This window comes from Pithys albifrons, chromosome 2, assembly GCF_047495875.1.
Source record: "Pithys albifrons albifrons isolate INPA30051 chromosome 2, PitAlb_v1, whole genome shotgun sequence".
NCBI lineage: Eukaryota > Metazoa > Chordata > Aves > Passeriformes > Thamnophilidae > Pithys > Pithys albifrons.
In genome coordinates, this window is record NC_092459.1 from 86,620,496 (window position 1) to 86,639,035 (window position 18,540).

At 41.6% G+C, this 18,540-nt stretch overlaps 1 protein-coding gene across 1 annotated transcript in view; it reads right to left on the reverse strand.

Moving 5' to 3' along the window:
• Window positions 1-16,553, reverse strand: part of KCNK17 (potassium two pore domain channel subfamily K member 17) — a 29,218-nt gene extending 12,665 nt beyond the window's left edge. Inside the window, exons 1-2 of the mRNA XM_071576787.1 lie at window positions 16,313-16,553; window positions 4,034-4,148 (exon numbers count right to left, since the gene is read on the reverse strand). Coding sequence (XP_071432888.1) covers window positions 4,034-4,148; window positions 16,313-16,528 — 331 coding nt within the window. The 5' untranslated portion in view covers window positions 16,529-16,553. The remainder of the gene's footprint in view (window positions 1-4,033; window positions 4,149-16,312) is intronic.
• Between the last annotated feature and the right edge of the window lie 1,987 nt (window positions 16,554-18,540).

The following is an 18,540-nucleotide window of genomic DNA, read 5'->3' on the forward strand; positions in this document are numbered from 1 at the left end:
CAGAGCAAATGTACCAGTACTCAGGAGATAGCTCAGAGGATGCTGCCATGAGTGATATCCCCACATCCACCAGTGACCTCCCATGAACCGTTATGCCACATCCCACTTGGCCAAGTGTGTAGAGCAGCTCTGTCAGCTCTCACAAGGTGGGGAAGAGATCAACATATCAAAGGTGGGGAGCTCTTCAGCAGAGAATTCTCCTACACAAGCCTGATGTTCCCAGAAGATTCAAATGTCAGAGGCTCCAGACTGTTATTCCATATTTTAACTGGTTTGAGACATGAAGTTACTTTAACTGAATTTCCCAATGGATTGTCAGCCAGCAATGGGCACAACCCTGGCCATTTCTCAGCAGCTCCACCAGACACTAGGCAGCACTACAGAGGGTCAGTCTTCATGAAACTCTTGATAGCCCAAAGCATTACACTGCCCTGAACTTGCTACTTTGACAACTACTAATTGTTTTAGCATCACTAACTCAGTAGGCTGCTCCTTGACTCTTTGCTATCTCCCAATCCTTTGGGGTATTGCTTTTAAGAACTATTGTACTTCGATAACCAGAGATGGAAAGGATGGGAAGGTCCTTCCCCTTCCTTTCCTCGTGGTGAGATGGCTTACTTACCCCATTTTATATTTTAAAAAAGGGCCTTTGTAATTCATACAGATGAATACTTAGCTTTGCAACAGAAAATGGTAACCCAGCACTAGGCAATTGCATCCACCCACATAATATACAGGCAGAGGTTCAGGCTAAAGAGGACAGTACTCTCCCATCTACTCTTAAGCTAGCACAGATATCAGCCTCAACATAAAGCCTTTCCCTAGCACCTTCTTTGAAATTACACCACCCTGTGGTCGTTTGACTTTAGAAACTTTCATCTTGTGCCTCATTCTTAACTTGCTTTGACCTCTGCCCTGTTAGTGCAAACTAACTAGGAGGAGAGTAAACACAAAAAGGAGAGACTTTATGTCGGCAAGGGATAAAGAAATCTGAGAGATAAAACCAGCAGCAAGTTAGCTTCTCTTTCTTTAATCATGTTTAATGCTACATCTCTAAAGGAATTCTGAAGATGACCCTTCAAGGCATTGAATAGAGGGGTCCTATGGAAAAATCTTCAGAAAATGAGATAACGCAGAAAATCTGGGATGATATGATATGTTAAAGACAGTAATGAAGAAAGCACAGAAGCCTAACAGTGAAGAGAAGAATCATCCGGCAGCCAGGGCTGTCTGCACCACATGATTACAAGTATGTAAGCTTTGGGGCACTTTAAACAACAGATTTTAGTTCATACACATCTGTTCTTTAAACTTTTGGAATTAGGGTACCCACTTTGCCCAGCCTGGAGGTTAAAACTTGCTTTGTTTTTTAAGCAAAATTTGCATGCTGCTTCTAATTACTAGTGGAAATAGATGATGCTCATTTAACTGGAAGAAGAGTACAGTACAGAAGATGCTGCAACAGGAGACATGGGGATTCAAACTTTGACAGTGGGGAAAGAAGCTAAAGCTCCTCAGTAGGAGTTAATGGAGAAAGAAGTTAACATCCCTTTGTGTATCTCAGTGAGAAAGCATTCTGGTAAGGTCTTGAGAAACACACCAAGCCTTCTGAGGGGGTTAAAACACCAAAAGCTAAATACAGAGGTTGACAGAATGGAAAGAGTATCTCAAAGGAAAGTGATGAAGGTAAGAGTGATAATGGCTCTGGCAGTGTTATTCAAGAAGATTAAGGAAAAAGCCTCAAAGACACTACAGAGTCTAAGCATTAGTGTAATAGTATTAGTGGCAGAGCAAGAATATGGAAGAGACAAACAGGCCAAAGAAGGGCTTGCAGCAGTGGGAACACATGGAATAAAGTCCATCCAGATTCTTCAAAACCTTTATATAACACTCCTAAATTCCCAAGAATCTCTTTTCTCCATTATCATCTTACCTCTGCCCTTTCTGAACTCATTTGCCAGAATGCCATGGGTTTTAACTTAATTAATCTTGTGAAGCTGGAACTCGTTTCACTGGTTCCATAATCACAGCCTGGGATAAGCCATTCCTTGCCATATAAAACACTAAAACCTCAACAAGCCCTCAAGAAACCTTCTCAACTCTGCCATTTACTCCATTGCCATGCCTTATACATGGAGTTTCCTACTGTTCCCTGTGAACTTCATTGAGTTCCTTGGAAAGGAGTTTGACTCTTTACTTGACATCATCAATTGTCCCTCTCAGTAATGCAGTCATCACTTCAATGAAGCTGAACTAGCCACTATCTCAAGAATTTGCATGAAAAGAGATTATGATAACAGACTCAAGGTGAGGCTCTGTAAAACCATCTGTAGTTTTCTCTTCTGCAATATACTCTTATCAATAATGTTAAGGCACTAATTTATTTGCATTTAACAATTTAACTTGAAAAAGAATGAAGGGTCCAGTTGTCTGAAGTCCTCTTCAGAAGTGACTTGTATAGCATTCTTAACTTCACAATTGAAAAATCACGATCCCTGGAGTCATAGCATCAGTTTTAAAATTAGGATATAGAGAGCTGTAATATTTGGTTCTTTTCAATCACCTCTGCTATCAAGTCAGTCCTGTCATGTCCTATCCCTCCTTCCCCAGCCATCAGGGCAAGGAGCTTACTTAAAGAGGCAAGAGGGAAAAAAAAATAGTAGCTTAGCAGCCAGAAATGCTTAGTCTAGATCTCTGCCAACATCACAAATTCCCCTTATATTTGAACATGGTACATTTGTTTCTTCCTGAATATCACTAACTTCAAATGTTTGTGTTAAAACAGTCACTCTGATAGCTTATAAACTAACCAGGATTCACTACTGAAGCAAGCAAAGCAGACCTGAGCAGATGCTGCTTTGCACTGAGGGCTGGAAGAAACTGCCCGTGCTCTACACTGAGAACACACAGCCTGTGTGTGGAGGATGGGCCTCCACTGCCATCATCTGGTACAACCCGTGCCTCGTAGTAGAACACACTAAAAGTGGGTTCCCAACCAGAGCAATGCAAGTGCAAAAGAGCAGGATAAAAGATGTACTGAGTCACAGAAAAATGACACTGCAGCACCACCCACTCCCCCCCACCCCTGCAAAAAACCCACAAACCCTCTCTTTGAGACTGTTTGAGGGCTTAGTGTTCTGGAGCCAATATACCTTCAGTAACAATTAGAAATCACAAGAATGTTCTATTTAGGTGCAAAAAGAAAATTCTTGATTTAAAAATGCACTTGGAATTAAAGGGAGCTGACAAAATCAACACAAATCAGGAAACCTATGAGGGACTTTTGATATTCAACCACCATCTCTCCACACACTCTCCTCTCCATGGTTCTTGTAATACTGGGTTCACACCATAAGAAAAAGACATAAGGGCAAGTTAATGGTTTTGGGGACTGGGGACATGAAATGACAATGATCAATAGCATCTGCCTTAATAATCTGTGCCCAATACATTTTATCGCTTTCATTGTCTTCTCCCTTAACTTATTTCCATCATTCCTTTGTGGCTTTGCATTATTAATTTGCTGAAACCTGAGGCAACTCAATTGTGATGTTTATCCAGCTATTTAACTTGCACTTGAACAAAGACGTCCTCATTCAATACAGAGTAATAAGAAGGAATTAATTTATACATATAGCCTCTGAAGATGCAACTCCCAGTATTAAGAGTGTTTCAAAATCATTCCTCTTCTTGTGACAGGAAAATTTCATTGTAATGCACAATTTATCTCAGACCTCTTAGAGCACACTAGGCTTGGAAAAGTACAGGCAGTGCAGCACCGTGAAGCTCAGGCCCCAAAAGCTGTGTAGGAATATGGACTGAGCTAATTATCTTTGTATCTAATCAGTTGGAGATCATTATTGAGCTGGCATTAACAAAGTATTTCTAGGGCCGGGTTCATGTGTGCTTACCTACCACATGATACAGACAAGCTACAGGAAGCCCCATAGTGCTGGAGCAGCACCTGAGTACAGGTCCTCATTCCCACTCTGTTCACATCTATGACGTGGCCCTGTAAGCAGGGAACTCTTACCAATGGTTGTTATTGCAGAGATGGAGAAGAAGAAAGACCCACTGTAGTCCCACCTGCCCAGGCTAGTGCTGTTTCCCTGGAGGGTTATGCCACTCTTGTAGGCTTGGATGATACCCTGCAAAGAGACAATAACATGAGATCCCACAAACCCCCTTGTGGCAAGTTACTGTGGCTGGCATTTCCACTTCTGGCTGGTAAAGTCCCAAACTACAACTACTTCAGACTCTGTTGTTCCCCTTCTAATAGAGGATATACTGTGCCCTAGACACCAAAGAGCTCCAAGGTCAGAAAAACCAGAAGTCAGTATATTGCTTCTAAGAAAAGGGCATTTACAGCAATAAAAATGTTGCACACACAGACAGTAGATCACAGAGGTAAATGTGGAAGAGATTGGAGGGTGAGAACTAACTAGAGAAAGCCTAGACAGATGGTTATTCAGACTGCCATACGACATACTCATTAGGAAAAGAAAGTGTTTCCAGATGGGATATTCCAATGGCAGAAGTCCCAGAGTAGCAAATATACATGCATATGTAAATGATACAGACCCCTTGCTAGGGATCTCCCAGTACTGGGAGAAACATATATGTTGTGTTTAGGAGGCTGAGACTACACCCGATGGTCAGTCTACTAGTTTTGTGCAGTATGTCCCTGCATTAGGACTATAAATGTAAATGAACTGGTTAGATTAGCATTATAATTGATTCTCTTCAATATGACTGGAAGAGACTTAGAAGCCACTATGTTGCAGTGTGCAGAATGGTACCAAAATAAGATATCAGATGTCTTAACAGTGCCCACATCTGATTATGCCTTCTCATGCCAACAAAATTGATGACTGTCATGTCCAAAACATTAATCGCAGCACGTACACTAAACATTTCATACTCACTGATCAAGAATCCCTGGCAGTTAATTACCCTTGAATGCAAAGGGTAACCAAGAATACACACATTTTATCATCAACTCCAAGAAAGATATGCAGATACTACATAATACTATCCCTATCCTGACATCAAGACTGCTGATAAAGCTTTCATCACTGACAATAAAAGGAATCCCTCTCGGGGTAGATTTTGATCAGTTGGAAAGAGGTGTAGTTTATGTATCCATCAAGCAAACCGACACTTCAAGCTCACAAAGCAAGGAAGCTTTGTACCATTTTACTGATGAAACATGCTCTGTGTGGTTTATATAATACTATACAAGGCTGTGAATTAAAAACCGTCCCCAAAGTTCCAAGCAGCAGCTTAAATACAAGGACCATTATTTCTTTTCTCTAAGTTACTAGTTCTCAAACTAAGAGCAAGGAGCAGCTCAGAGATTTTTCCAAGCAGCAAACACTGCCTGACAGTCACAATTTCAGAAATAGCTTCATTTATTCATAACTGAAGCCAATCTAAACCACTCAGGGTCACATTGCAATCTATCGTATCTGAAAACATGCTCTTCTCTGCACAAGACAGGGCAGAGGTCCTGTGCTCCAAGAAGGGCTAAGGACCACACACTATATTATATTTTGCTTCCTTCTGTGAATTGTAGCCATAACCTGAGTGGGGCAACTCAAGGAAAATCTTTGTATACAGCATAAAAGATAAAAAAAAAAAATCAAACTCTGCTTCCCTCTCTTCCCACCTCCCTCAAAAAAAAAAAAAACAACCAAAAACAAACTCCACCAGGATTTGTTTTGAATAGTTGTGTGCAATTCTGCCACCTCTTTTTCTTCTTCCAGGTCTGGTGTGTGCATTGAGGTTTGTCAGACTGCGTGGGATGCAGCTGCTGACATCAATTTGTTCCTGGTCTCTGGTGATTCTTGACCTCTCATTTAAGAAGTATAAGAAATTCTGCAGACAATGGCCTAGTCAGGAATCACAGTTGCCATTAACATAAAATAAATCCCAAACTAAGCATATGGCAAGGGAGACACTAGAAATCTACACAGATGCCCTGTATTTTTTTCCCCTCCAGAAACTAGTGGTTAAATTTGAAATCAAAACCTTTTTATTTTCCTGAAACTTTCTTTCTGTAAACTGTGATCTCTGCAGTTTTAAGTAGTTAGTCTTGAACACATATATTCCTGCTGGAACAGCAACAGTCCAGCTCTCAGATAAATTTATTATCAGCTTGATCAGATAGAAAAAATTTGAACGTGCAGTACCTTTGCTGTCCATTGATACAAGTTCAGCAGTTGACAACATTACACAAAACATCAAGTTTTTAAAGTTAGAAACACTTAAGAACCAGAAAAGATTGCAAGAACCTGTGGCTGAATTTGCCCCAGGAAATGGAAAATTCTTCATGCAGAAAGGGGAAACAGAGTCTGCACAAGACATCATGTGAGAAGCAAGCAGCAGTAACAAAGTCATTAAATGTTTAATTTCACATCCTTGCACCACTTCCGCTCTGCATAGTTTAGAATGAAGAGGTTGAGCAGCGGTGAGCACCCATGCCAGCTTTGCAGTGACTTCTAACAACTCAGCATCCCAGAGTCCATGTCTTAACCCCAGCGTCCTGAGACTCCACAGACAGGCTTCAGTATTTGCCCCAAATGGCACGATGACTTGCACTACTGTCATGGGGAAGGAAGATACCACATAACCATTACTCACTGGCAAAAGAGCAGGCACGGAGCTTGCAGTGTGCTGGCTGTTTTCTGTTTCTGGTACTGAGGCACTTGGGAGGTTTGCTGTAGGTCTTCAAGAGCCTTCAGCAGTAAGCTTCTGGCTAAGCATTTCTCTGTTAAATCTTGTTATCAAACATTCAGACAACATCATTAACCATCAAGCCCCCTGCACTGTGGAAGCCAGCCCAATATGAGGATCACTGAATATTCATGCAAATCAAAAGCCCTTGAATAAATTAACACTCCCAGGAGAAATGTCAAGATCCTTACTGTTAGGAAGAAAGAACTACAGAGGTCATCCTTAAAGGGGAAGAGTCATGTACATGGAGATAAGGACACCAGCTTTGTTTTTTTCAAAGTAAAAAATGTTCTATTATACTATCTAGAATCAACCTTTGACACAGCAACAATGATGATAGAAAATTAAAGATTGACTCTTCTGAGAATGGTAGAACTAATGGAGCTTGCCTTCCTGTAGATGTGCCCATGGAGGCAGATTCATGAAAGAGAAATCCATAGATAGCTATTAATGCACAGAAATTACTTCTGGCACAGGAAGTAATCGGATTGCAAACTACTGAAGGCTGGATGAGCATTCAGGAAGATATTAGTGAATATTCTCCCAAATTTAATATGTTCCTTTAGATTTCTGCTTTTGACTATTGCTCTTTTTCATAGAAAAATTAAAAGTGGTTTACAGTTTTAGACAGAACACAGGAAAAACCCCAGCAAATAAGCACTTCAATAGAACAGCTGAATTCTCCCTGCTTTTTCCATTGAAGAGGAACTGATTTGCAAATAAACTTGAAGTGTATTTTGGCCTGTGGGTTCCAGACATACTAAAGAGAAAGTGAATCATACATGTTAGCCCATAACTGCTTGGTTTCTTTTGCCTGACTTTTTGAGAACTAAACACTTGGTCTTGCTTTACACCCATTCTACAGGTGAAATACTAGAGGTTTTCCTTTTTCTCCTAATTAGGCTAGTAATTCATACAGTGCCTACCTCAAAAGCTACTGCATTAAGTCACACCCAGTAAAAGTAGCATTCTAAATCCAGTGTTCAAAAGCAGGTATCTGCCTGGTCTAAGACCCAGTCAGTACCACCAACTGCTAAAACACAACAAATACTGAAATTGCAGAGCATGGGCTTGATATTTTGGGAACTTGAAAGGCCACATGCAACTCAAAGAAGAGTAGAAAGGAAGCAGGCGGGTGGTTAAAATAATCAGAAACAGAACTCAATGGTTCTTTGGTTTCTACTGACAGACAAGCTGTACAACAAAAACACACAATTTCACTTCTCTGCACTTATTTTCCCCTCTCTAAAATGATAATTTACAGTTCACAGCAACTACATCTGTAGCTGACAATGCTTATATAGTTTTAAGCTACAGATGAAATTTTCTATGGGAATTATTGTAACTGCTATAGGATTTATAAATTTGGATATTTTAGATTCTTAGCCTTCATGAGTCACTGAAACTTCATTTGCAGACTGCATATTTTCTCAAGTAGGCTTTGCATGGTGCTATCTAATACTGTCATAGCTGGTGCTTCAAATATCAGTATGATTTCCACTTAAAGCAATTCACTTAAATGTAATTTCTGTCCTGTTGCCTTTGGGATAAAACATGCCTCAGTATATCCAACTGGGTCTCCAGCTCTGTTCTGTTCAACCATAAGCTCTGAAGTTTCACTTAGGAATGTCATAAGTTAATGTCTGCAAATGGATGCTTTACGTTAGGTCATTTTATCTCAGTACAAATCAAAGCCTGGCATTGTACATCGTTCTGCACGGAATTCTCTCCTTGAATTCAAGCTCACTGGTAGCTCTGTTAGGAAACTGGATTTCTGCTGACTCCCTCATTGAACTGACTTTAGGATAGCAATACCCCTTTTTTCCTTCTCTTTTACTATTAATTAGAATAATCATTGTTGGTTTTTCCTGCAGGACCATTCAAACATAACAATATGAATTTCCTTATTTCAGTGAAAAAAATTAAATTAAAAAAAAAAGCTCTCTTACAGACTGACTTCCTTCTAGCCCTTCACATCTCTGAAACTGCACTTCCACAAATTACTAATAATGAGTGCCTCATCCATCCTGGCAGAGTCTTACCAACCTACACAGCTTTGTAGCTTTTGGAGGTCTCTTTTGTTCATATTGGCCAGCAAAAAAAAAAAAAAAAACAACAAAAAACAAAAACCCACAAACCACAACAAAACAAATAACCCAGAACAAAAACAACCAAAAAACTGAGGTGGCTGGTTCTACCAGGACATCCACTTAAGCACTCAGAAGCTTAATGCAGGTTCAGCCTAGAGTTTGGTTCCCTTTTGACATCTGAATGTTACATTTTCTTCCCTGCACAATGTAGGTTTACTTTATTTGTTGTAGAGCTGCTCTATCCTTCAGCCATACCTGTAGGTATCATTTAGCATGGTTTCTGTGTTCTGAGTTCTGGGAAACTCCCACCTTTTTCAGCTTACACATTTCCTCTCCTAAAATCCTCATCACATGTGTGCCCCTCCACTCCCAGTCTGTGGCTGCAGCATGGCTGCTGATCACCAAGTATGTAAAAAGGAGAACTATTATTTAATCTGACCTACTTAACATGAACCAAAAGTTTCATCTTTCTCCTCTGAACTCACTACTGCATGTGACTAGGATACAGCTTTCAAAAGAGGCATTTAAGGTCAGCAATAAAGAATTAATTCATGTCTATATGTAAACTGAGGCACTATCTTCCTTGCAATCTTTCTTCAGAACACGATGCTTCTCTTTCCTTCTATAATCTTTAGAGAAAAAAAAATAGCGCTTTATCTAAATGAATAAACAGATTGATTCTAATCTATCTGCCTGTCCTCCCCAAAACAAGCAACGTATAAAGTGAAAAGGGAGAAAGCAAAGCCCCAGAAGACTATGACTCTATGAAGTATCTCCGTAAGAATTCTTGACCTTATTTTTTTCTTCTGGAGGAAACTATCATGGAAAGAATCATACAAATGGCCCTTTCATAAACCACAGCTCCTGTCACTGCGGTTGTCCCATGTTTCTGAACTGTGGCATTGTGGTCAGAGGTCACAGTAATCTTGAGATACCTTTAAAGGCAAAACCAGTATTTACTAACTGTATCTGAAAGCAGTTCTCAAGGCAAAAAAGTGTGTGAATGGACTGGTGTAAGAAACTTTATTCTCAAGTTTAGTTGAAGTTTACATATGTATATACAAAAATCAACTTTTCCAGGGAGTACATGGCCTCATGAAAATGGTTTGCTTAATTTCAGGCACTCTTCCTCACCCTCACAATCTATCAATGAGGGAAAGGAGATGTTCAAAAGGCACCAAGCTACTGTTTAGGTTAATGAGACAAGAACTCACGTAAACTCTGTGCACTGGAAATTCTGCACAGTGTTGGCATATAAACATTTATTTATGGATCACAGAATACCAGCTATAAATCACAAGAAAATGGTTCACATTAACCTTGGTATCAGATTGCAAGGACAAAGGTCAATTAATTTACAAATAATTGAAAAATAGATTATTAATCACGCTTCCCCAGCCTGACCTCTGATCCCTTGTCCTTGCCTGGAGTGGAAACTTACACAAATTCTGACCAAAAGAAGAGCAGGCACAAGATATGCTATGAATCCCAAAGAATCATTTTTTTTTTTTAACTTCATGCCACTTGAATAACCTCAGACGTGATCAAGGAACCATCTCCCACATTCTCCAGCTAACAAAACTGCCACTAGTTCCTCAAAACCAAAGGAACCCTAACAGCAAAAGCACTTTTACTTTACAGCTGCATCTGCAATACAGTTTCTAGAACTCATCCAGACTTACTCTTCAGCAGAGCAGGAACAAAGACATAGTACAGTACAGTAATGATGCAACCAATGGTACTCTCAGACGCTTCTAATTTTTCTGAAAATTAAGCTTGTATATGAAGGAGGAATCTGCAGCATGATTCAGGGGACAAAGTGTTGCTGAATTCCAGTCACTTCCCAAACCCCAGTAACTCCACAGCTGGGCTGCAACAGAAATAGGCAGAATCTGTTGAAGGAGCTGCCTGTATAATCTACAGAACACAGCAGGTTGCATTGTATCATCCTTATAAAACTGAGATTTCCTTCTCTACTAGTGTTTTTTCTTTAAATTGTATTAAAAAAGTTTTTAAAAAGTTTTCAAAAAGTATGACTAACAAGTACCTGTAAGTAATCCACATCTTCAGAACAACTGGGCACTCCCCAGTATTTAGCTAGGCACTTCTAGTTGTGGTCTCAAACCTTCCTGGTGGGACAGATTATTGACACACTCATCAGTCAACACCAGCTTGCTACACTCCCTTATTTGGCCCTTCCCATCAAGCCTGACCAGCTGCATTTGGGAATTTCATAATAACAAAATAGCATCTCTCTTTAGGCAAAGGTATAATACAACAGACTGCTGTGCTTTCCACTTGCCTTTCTCTTCTTACACACAGGTTTAGACACTATGTTGAACAGAAGACCTAGGAGTGAGTCAACTAACCAGAAACAACAGTTCATCAGCAGGTCTTCTTGTCACCTCCCAGGAAGTCTAACAATATAGTCCTAGCCTACTGCCTTACAGAAAACTATACACCTACTGCCTTACAGAATAATGATTTTATCTTTAACAACTTTCTACAGAATGTATGCTAGAGTAGGATACAGAATGCACATGCTTGATAAGGTATCCATAGCTCTTCTAATTAATAGGTCAGGAGAATGATTAAGTTACAGCAGTTCATCAACATAGTAGTACATTTTGATAAGCATGAAATTGGAAAGAATAATTACAGAGGATTAACCTTACTACATCTGTGACAAACCAATTTAACTAAATTGGTTTCTGTACAGATGTCACAGGCCCACAATACCAATAGCCAATGCTGTTCCTTAAAGACCCTCACCACCAGCAGGTGATCCCTAATGCTCATTCCTTACTAGTCATTCACTGTTGCATCACCTGTGAGCAAGATTATTTTAGTAAATGGTATTTGCAGGGTTCTATTTCCTGACAGCTGTCACAATTCTCTGCTGGTTCATTGTCAGTACAAGCCACGGTATTGATGAGGATCTCTCAGTCACATGGGATCTCACTGCTCTTGTAAACATCTACTAAAACCCTCTGTTTACCTCTAGCTGTTGACTCTGGAGATAACAGTATCTAGATCCACCTGCAGGCTTTTAGTTTATAACCTGCCCTTTAGCATTAGGTACTTTTCATTACACCTTAAATCTTTCTAGACAAAAAAAAAAAAAAAAAGGAAATTAGCTCAGCTTTCATTTTCTGAGTTTATGTGAGTAATTGTATTTAAACAGCATTATGTATCTTCAAAAGAAAGTGGATAGAACATAGTAACTATAAGAAAAACTGTATTAGGGAAGCATGTATATAACAATAAAAAAGTTTATATAAAAAATAAACAAGGGTAGCATGAAAAGGATGTAATGGTGATAGCCTAACACAGAAAAAGTCTCTTCCAAACCTGTCCACAAAGCCAATCATTTGACAGGGAGACTGGCAAGGACAGCAGCTGTGTGCCTATAACCACTGAAAATAATGCAGGAAAAGGAGTGAGTGTGGAGGATAGCTCAGCTGGAGCAGAGCTATATACACTCAACCTACACAATAAAACTGAGACAGGCACTAGAAGCACATCACATTGTGGAGTCTGTCTAGGTGTCCCTAACTCCAAAAGGTCAGAGAAGGGTCTGTCCTGGTTCAGCAGGAGGGACCAGCTAACCCTGTGTGGGGGTGATCAAAGCTGTGTATTCTACCCCCTCTATTCATTCCCCAAGGTCAATGGGCCATTAGCAGCAGCTGCCCAGGGAGCCATTATCACCTTCACACCCAGCCTGAGGGGGGGCAGAACTGCTAATGGGCCATCAACAGTTCAATATCCCCTGGCTCCCAGAGTTAATCACCCATTGTGTGAGTCCCCGCCCAGGGGAAGGGACTGGGTGCTTCCTGAGGGTACATAAGTGGTGGGTAAGAAGACCTCGGGAACTTCTTGTCAGATCCAGAGCAGCAGCAGGACCTTGACAGGAGGAGATCACCGCTCTCGCCCAGACCACAGCCCTTGCCTGCACCAACAGGTTTTTCTTTTCCTTTTGCTCTGGACTTGAGGGAACCACAGGGGTCTCAGCACAAGGGCAAACAAACCCCCTTGGGTTTGTGCCCCAGGACACTGGGTTATACTGCTGAGGTTTTGTGAGTTGAAAGCAATTTCCCTTGTGTGTCAGTGTTGTTATCGTAATATTATTATTAAATTTTAGCTCTGACTTATAATCTCTCTCGTGGTGAGTTCATTTCCCCTGCTGGTTCACCTTTAAACCAGCACAGGGTCTCAGCTCTAGAAGACACGCCAGAACAGAGTGTGCCCTCCATATGTGCAGACTGACTTTTTGGACACTTCTTGAATCTGGAACTAGCATAATTTTTGCATGGACAGAGACTTTTACATATTTTTCTCCCCAGCTGAGTCCAGCTACTTTTCTTCACTGTATTGAGAACATTTCACCTGAAATTTGCCTTATCAATGCATCTGTTTCCATCTTCTATAAATCTTCTCACTGAGAGCTTCTTTTGATGTGACATCAGTAACTCTGGCATATGAAGAACACCACCATATTTAAAGTAAAAGGCCAGATACTGTCCTCTTTGTCACCTAATGGCTCATGAAGTGGCTTGTCCTTGGTCTTGTTTCTAGTTAGCATGTGTTCATGTCACAGACTCTATACAATGTTGGAAAAACAGCCTCGGGTTAGATGGGTCAACAAAACCAAGGTTATATCTTCCTTGAGTAAGTGTTACTGGATGCACAGTAGAGGGACATGTGGCCACAGTCATGTGGCCCCCTCTGTTGCCCTTATTCTTACACACGCAGGTATGTATAAACACATGAGCACGCACTGTTTATTTGATTAAACATAAAGCATTTGCACATACTATTAGTTCCACTATTTTGGAAACATGAAACTGTTCAGCATCCTCCAGAGGAAGAGCCAGCCAGTCACTCCAGGCAAAAAACCCCAACAAAATCCAGCTATGGGAAATGGACCCACCACCACAGACAACACATACTTTCTAACACATTCACCTCTGCCAACCTGTTTTGTTGCTGGTCTGCTATTTTCTCCTCCTGTCCTTTCCTTTATTAACTAAAAAATTACTTCTTCCCTGGAAAGGATTTGAGCCATAGAAATTACTGAATGAGAATTCACTGGTCTAGCTACTACAATATGGTTTGTTTGGCTTTGCCTTTCCTCGTCCCATCCTCATTTTGTGCTGTCCTGCTAGCTCCTCAAAGCAGGAGCTCACTATTGCTCTCCATCTGTGCAAAGCCTGGAACAGTGGATTTCCACTCCCGGTTGGTAACTAGGAACTAAACAATAAACAGCTTGTAAAATTATGTTTGTACATTGCTTAGTAAACTAGGATTTTATTCCATATTGGCCCCTATACACTTAAAATAAACAGAGTTTAAAATTATCTAGAATGAAAGAGCCGTAAGAAAACAATGAGGAATTGCCAGTTATGTCAAGGCACTTAAAATTCACACACTGCTTTATGTTTTCACAAACAGTCTTTATATGTCTTTCTTAATTGGCAAATAATCAGCTGTGTATCTAGAATAAAAGTTGCTTATCTGAAGAGTGCCAGGGATGACACTGTCTGATAAACGATGTACAATGTACTGCAGTACAACTTACTGCACAGAAAAGCCATCTAATTTTTTTTCAAGAATGCTTTCAGTGAGTGATTGTTGCACAGGAAATTAGAAAAGAGCGTAGGAAAGGAGCCATTCTGTGGATTATCTGTTTAAGATTATTTCCTCACTGTTAAAGTTATTAAAAATAGCACACAAAGCCATTCAAGCTCAGTATGGTTTCCCAGAGCACAAAGGCATGCACAGACACTCTGTAAAATGAAACTAAGATTATTTTCAACTTCCCCATCAAGGTCAGGGCTTGCTCAGTTCACAATTAAGTACTCAGACCACATATTGTCACAACATCTGGTCTGAAGGGATTGTGCAGCTGCCCTATTCCCTTGACTACCAGGTAGCATCAAGAATTCATAGAGCTACAGTAAAACAAACCATCAGAATGACATTTTTACCTATTCAGTTGTGATAATCTCTCCACTAGTACCATCTCGTTACTTTCATCCATCAAGCCCTCTTACCCTCACAATGATAGGGCAAGTGCCAGGCCAGGTGCTCACTGCACAGTGGGCCAGTGCCAAATGAAGCTCAGCTAAGACCTGCCTTTATGAAGCACCAGACTGGTCGTCTCTGATGTATTTCTCACTTCTCTCTATTTAAATTCCACAGCTAGCACAGTACACATTATAAATAAAAAAAAGTAGTTACCATGGTATCTTACAAGGGTCCAAATCTATGCCACACGTTCACTGTACTACTGATGGTCAACAGAGAATTTACCATCTAGAAAGTCAAGGGATGAGAATGTGACATAGGTCTTCAGCATAGTTTTGTCTACCAGGGCCTTGCTGAAGAATCTGACAAGATTATCTATATGATATTTTCTGCAGTTTTTTTTCTCTGCTGGAAAAAAACCATTAAATGGAAGCACTTACTCAAGTCCCTTTTAGGTTCTTTGAACTCTGCTAGCCAGCTGCTTTGGTTTCAGTCATCCTCATACACTACATTTACACAACAAACAAAAAAACTCCACAAAATAAACCTCAAACAAACAAACAAACAAACAAACAAAACCCCAAACCAAGAAATCCCCTCAGGTTTTGTTTGTTTGACAACATCTATTTGTGGCAGCCTGACCAAAGCAAGCAGTACATATTCAACCATCAGGCCCTACTGAACTCACAGGGCTTGGGTGAGTATTCAGGACACTTCATTATTATGTTTTTCTTTTTCAGATAAAAATTGAGTAAAGATAACCCATTTAGTCCATTTTGCTCCTACCTGTATCATAAAAATGCAGCCACTTGTACTTTAGTAAGATAGCATTTGCTCCTGCTTTACATTTTGTAACCATCCTGCAAACATCCTCGGAAACATATTAAGTATCTTGAAAGATTTAAGGATTTTCTATTTCCCTCTAAATAACAAGTAGCAAACAGAAAAAGTTGGACACTAGTATATATACCAATTAAACCTACCATGACAAAGCCCTTTCATTAGAATTTACCACTTGCAAGACATCACGGACTATACCTCAGCGCAAGAGCAAACGCAAACCACCTACAATTAACCCGAGGTTAATTGTCACGTAGCCGGACACACCATCACTGTCTACGGGTGGGACGGTGGCGCTTCAAAACCCTCGAACGCCTCGACTCGGCAGCGGAGAACCAAAGAATCTCTTTATGAGCAGGGAGAAAAGGCGGCCGCAGCCCGGAGCGTGCCCGCAGGCACGGAACAAACACCGCGGCCGAGGCGGCTGCCGGCGGAGCGCCTTCTGCACGCCGTGGGCAACTTCTTCGGGGCGGGATGATGTGCGAGCATAGACTTACACTGGGAGAAAGTTTTTTGTTATTTTTTTTAAGCGACTCTGGGGCAGGAGGCGTGGTTGCCGCCGCTCCCTTCTCGCCCTCCGGCAGTCCCTCGCTCCGCTCCGCCGCCGCGCCCGGGCTCACCTCGATGAGCCGCTGCAGGGCGGGCCCCTGCAGGCAGGTGTGGTTGGCCAGCAGCTCCCAGCGCTCCTGGAGGAGGCGCTGAGCCGCCCGCACCTCTGCCGGCCGCTCCAGCGCCTGCAGCACGGCGGCGCCCAGCCCCACATAGCCCACATATGCGGCCAACAGCGCCGGCACCCCCCAGCGCCACCGCCGCTGCTGCCGCCGCGCCGCCACCATCAGCCCTCCTGATGCTGCCGCTCCGCAGCCCCCGGCGCTGAATAAGCGGCCGCACCGGGGCGGGGAGCGGGGCCGCCCGCGGGGGAGGGCTGGGCCGGCCGGCCCCCTGCACCGCCCCCGGACTGCCCCCTCCATACGGCCAAGGCAGGTGGCTCTGCCTCTCCTCCTGCCGCAGCCCATCCTGCCGCCCTCGTCCTTGTCTGGCGCCGCTCCGCTTCCCACCTGTCTGCTCCAGAGGGCAAAGCTGCCCCACGGGTACCTTCTCCGTGCTGGGTATACCTGAGCAAGGGCGGGCACCGTCACGTTCACCCCCTCGAGGGATGCTACCCGACCCCTTTCCCAGCAAAACAAGTACCTCTCTCACCACTTGGCACTAACAGTTTTACGCAACCTACTGGTGTAGCGTAAATCTACTTTCCTTCTTCACTCAGCTGCTAAGATAATTTAAAAGGCAGCAAACAGGTATTTGTGATAACAGCTCCTCGACAGTAACAAGTAAAGGTAGCAAGTTTGCCAGTCTTTTATCATTTGTATTTTTCCTACGGAAGTACTTTCTTCCTAGAGGTAATTCTCAAGACCTCTTTGATTAATTATTTTCTTGTATAGGACTAGATCCAACATTCCCTTCTGTTTTCTCACCAGCAGGTAAAACAGCCAAGTCAACAGCCAGTGTGTAAAAATTTTGTCATTTACTTATCTTGTGTAGTATAAGCTAAAGGGGAATAAACCCACTAAATTTCTGAATACGATGCCCTTATGCACTGACAGATTGTAATGTGTTCTGGCACTGCCCTGTTATTATTTTTGCCAGGGGAATGTACATACTACTACAAGTAAGGCAGCCTTCAAACAGGTATTGCCCCACCGAGACTGTTCTGGTAATTTGCTAATCTATGGTTTTCTGGGTTGTGCTTTAAACTGACTAGCATAAACACACAGTTTCACTAGCAAGATACAAAAATTAACATGCAAAGAGTGGAACAATTCCAGAGTAAAGATATCATCCTGAGAACAATCTTAGGGAAACAAAAAAGTTATGCTGCTTATTGCTCAGGCTTAACTCTGAATTTTTCAGGGAATTCCTTACTGAATGATATTTAAAGCAAAAATGGAATTATGTAAAAGGAGCCTTTTATAAAAATATATATGAGAAAGAAAAAACGCAAAGATACTAAAAAGCATATGTATTCATCACCTCTTTCACTTAAGATCAGGAAATATAAATCTGAGCTACATTTTGACGTTTTAATTCCATTTAAACCCACATTGTTTATACAAAGCACACTGAGTATAATCATGCTGAAACATTATTGAGTAAACATATACCATTTAATGTTTATACTAAAGACTTATAAAACAAATTACAGGTGAGACTCGGGGTTTTTAACTACAAGACAGACTGTGAAAACTGAGGACATCAAGCACATGCTTACTAGGACGGATTTGGGGAGAAAGAGATCCGGATTCACAACACAGCTTCACAGAAATATATAATATTTAAATGGCTCATTTCCTTCAGTATTCTCAGTAATGTCACTTCTTTGTCAGTCTTCTATTTACATCTCCACAGAGAAAGGCTCAAATCTTTGCCATTGATATTCTGGTGTTGTCTGGAAGGTTCAGTATATCTAAGGGTGACGAAGGGCTTGTTGAGTAGGCTTAAAGGGTAAATATAAGCCTGGAAGGACATTTGCTTCTTTGCCCTGCACTGGACTGCAAGTGGTAGCTGCTCAAGACAAAGTGCTACTTTCCCACATCACAGATGAACACTGCCTGGGCCATCGCTTCTGCCACGGCCTGCGGAGCTACAGTCAGAGGCTTCAGGAGTGCTGTTTTCCATGCATTGGAGCTGAGCATGTGCACTCTCCATTCTGTGTAGAAATGTACCACTGGTAAAATGGGCTACTAGACCACAAGAGTCCCTTTTGTGTGCTCCTCTGGTTCCTAGCAAGCCCTTGTCATTGTGCAGTTCTTCCGTGTTACTTTTCTTAGCCGGTCAGTTGATACTTCAT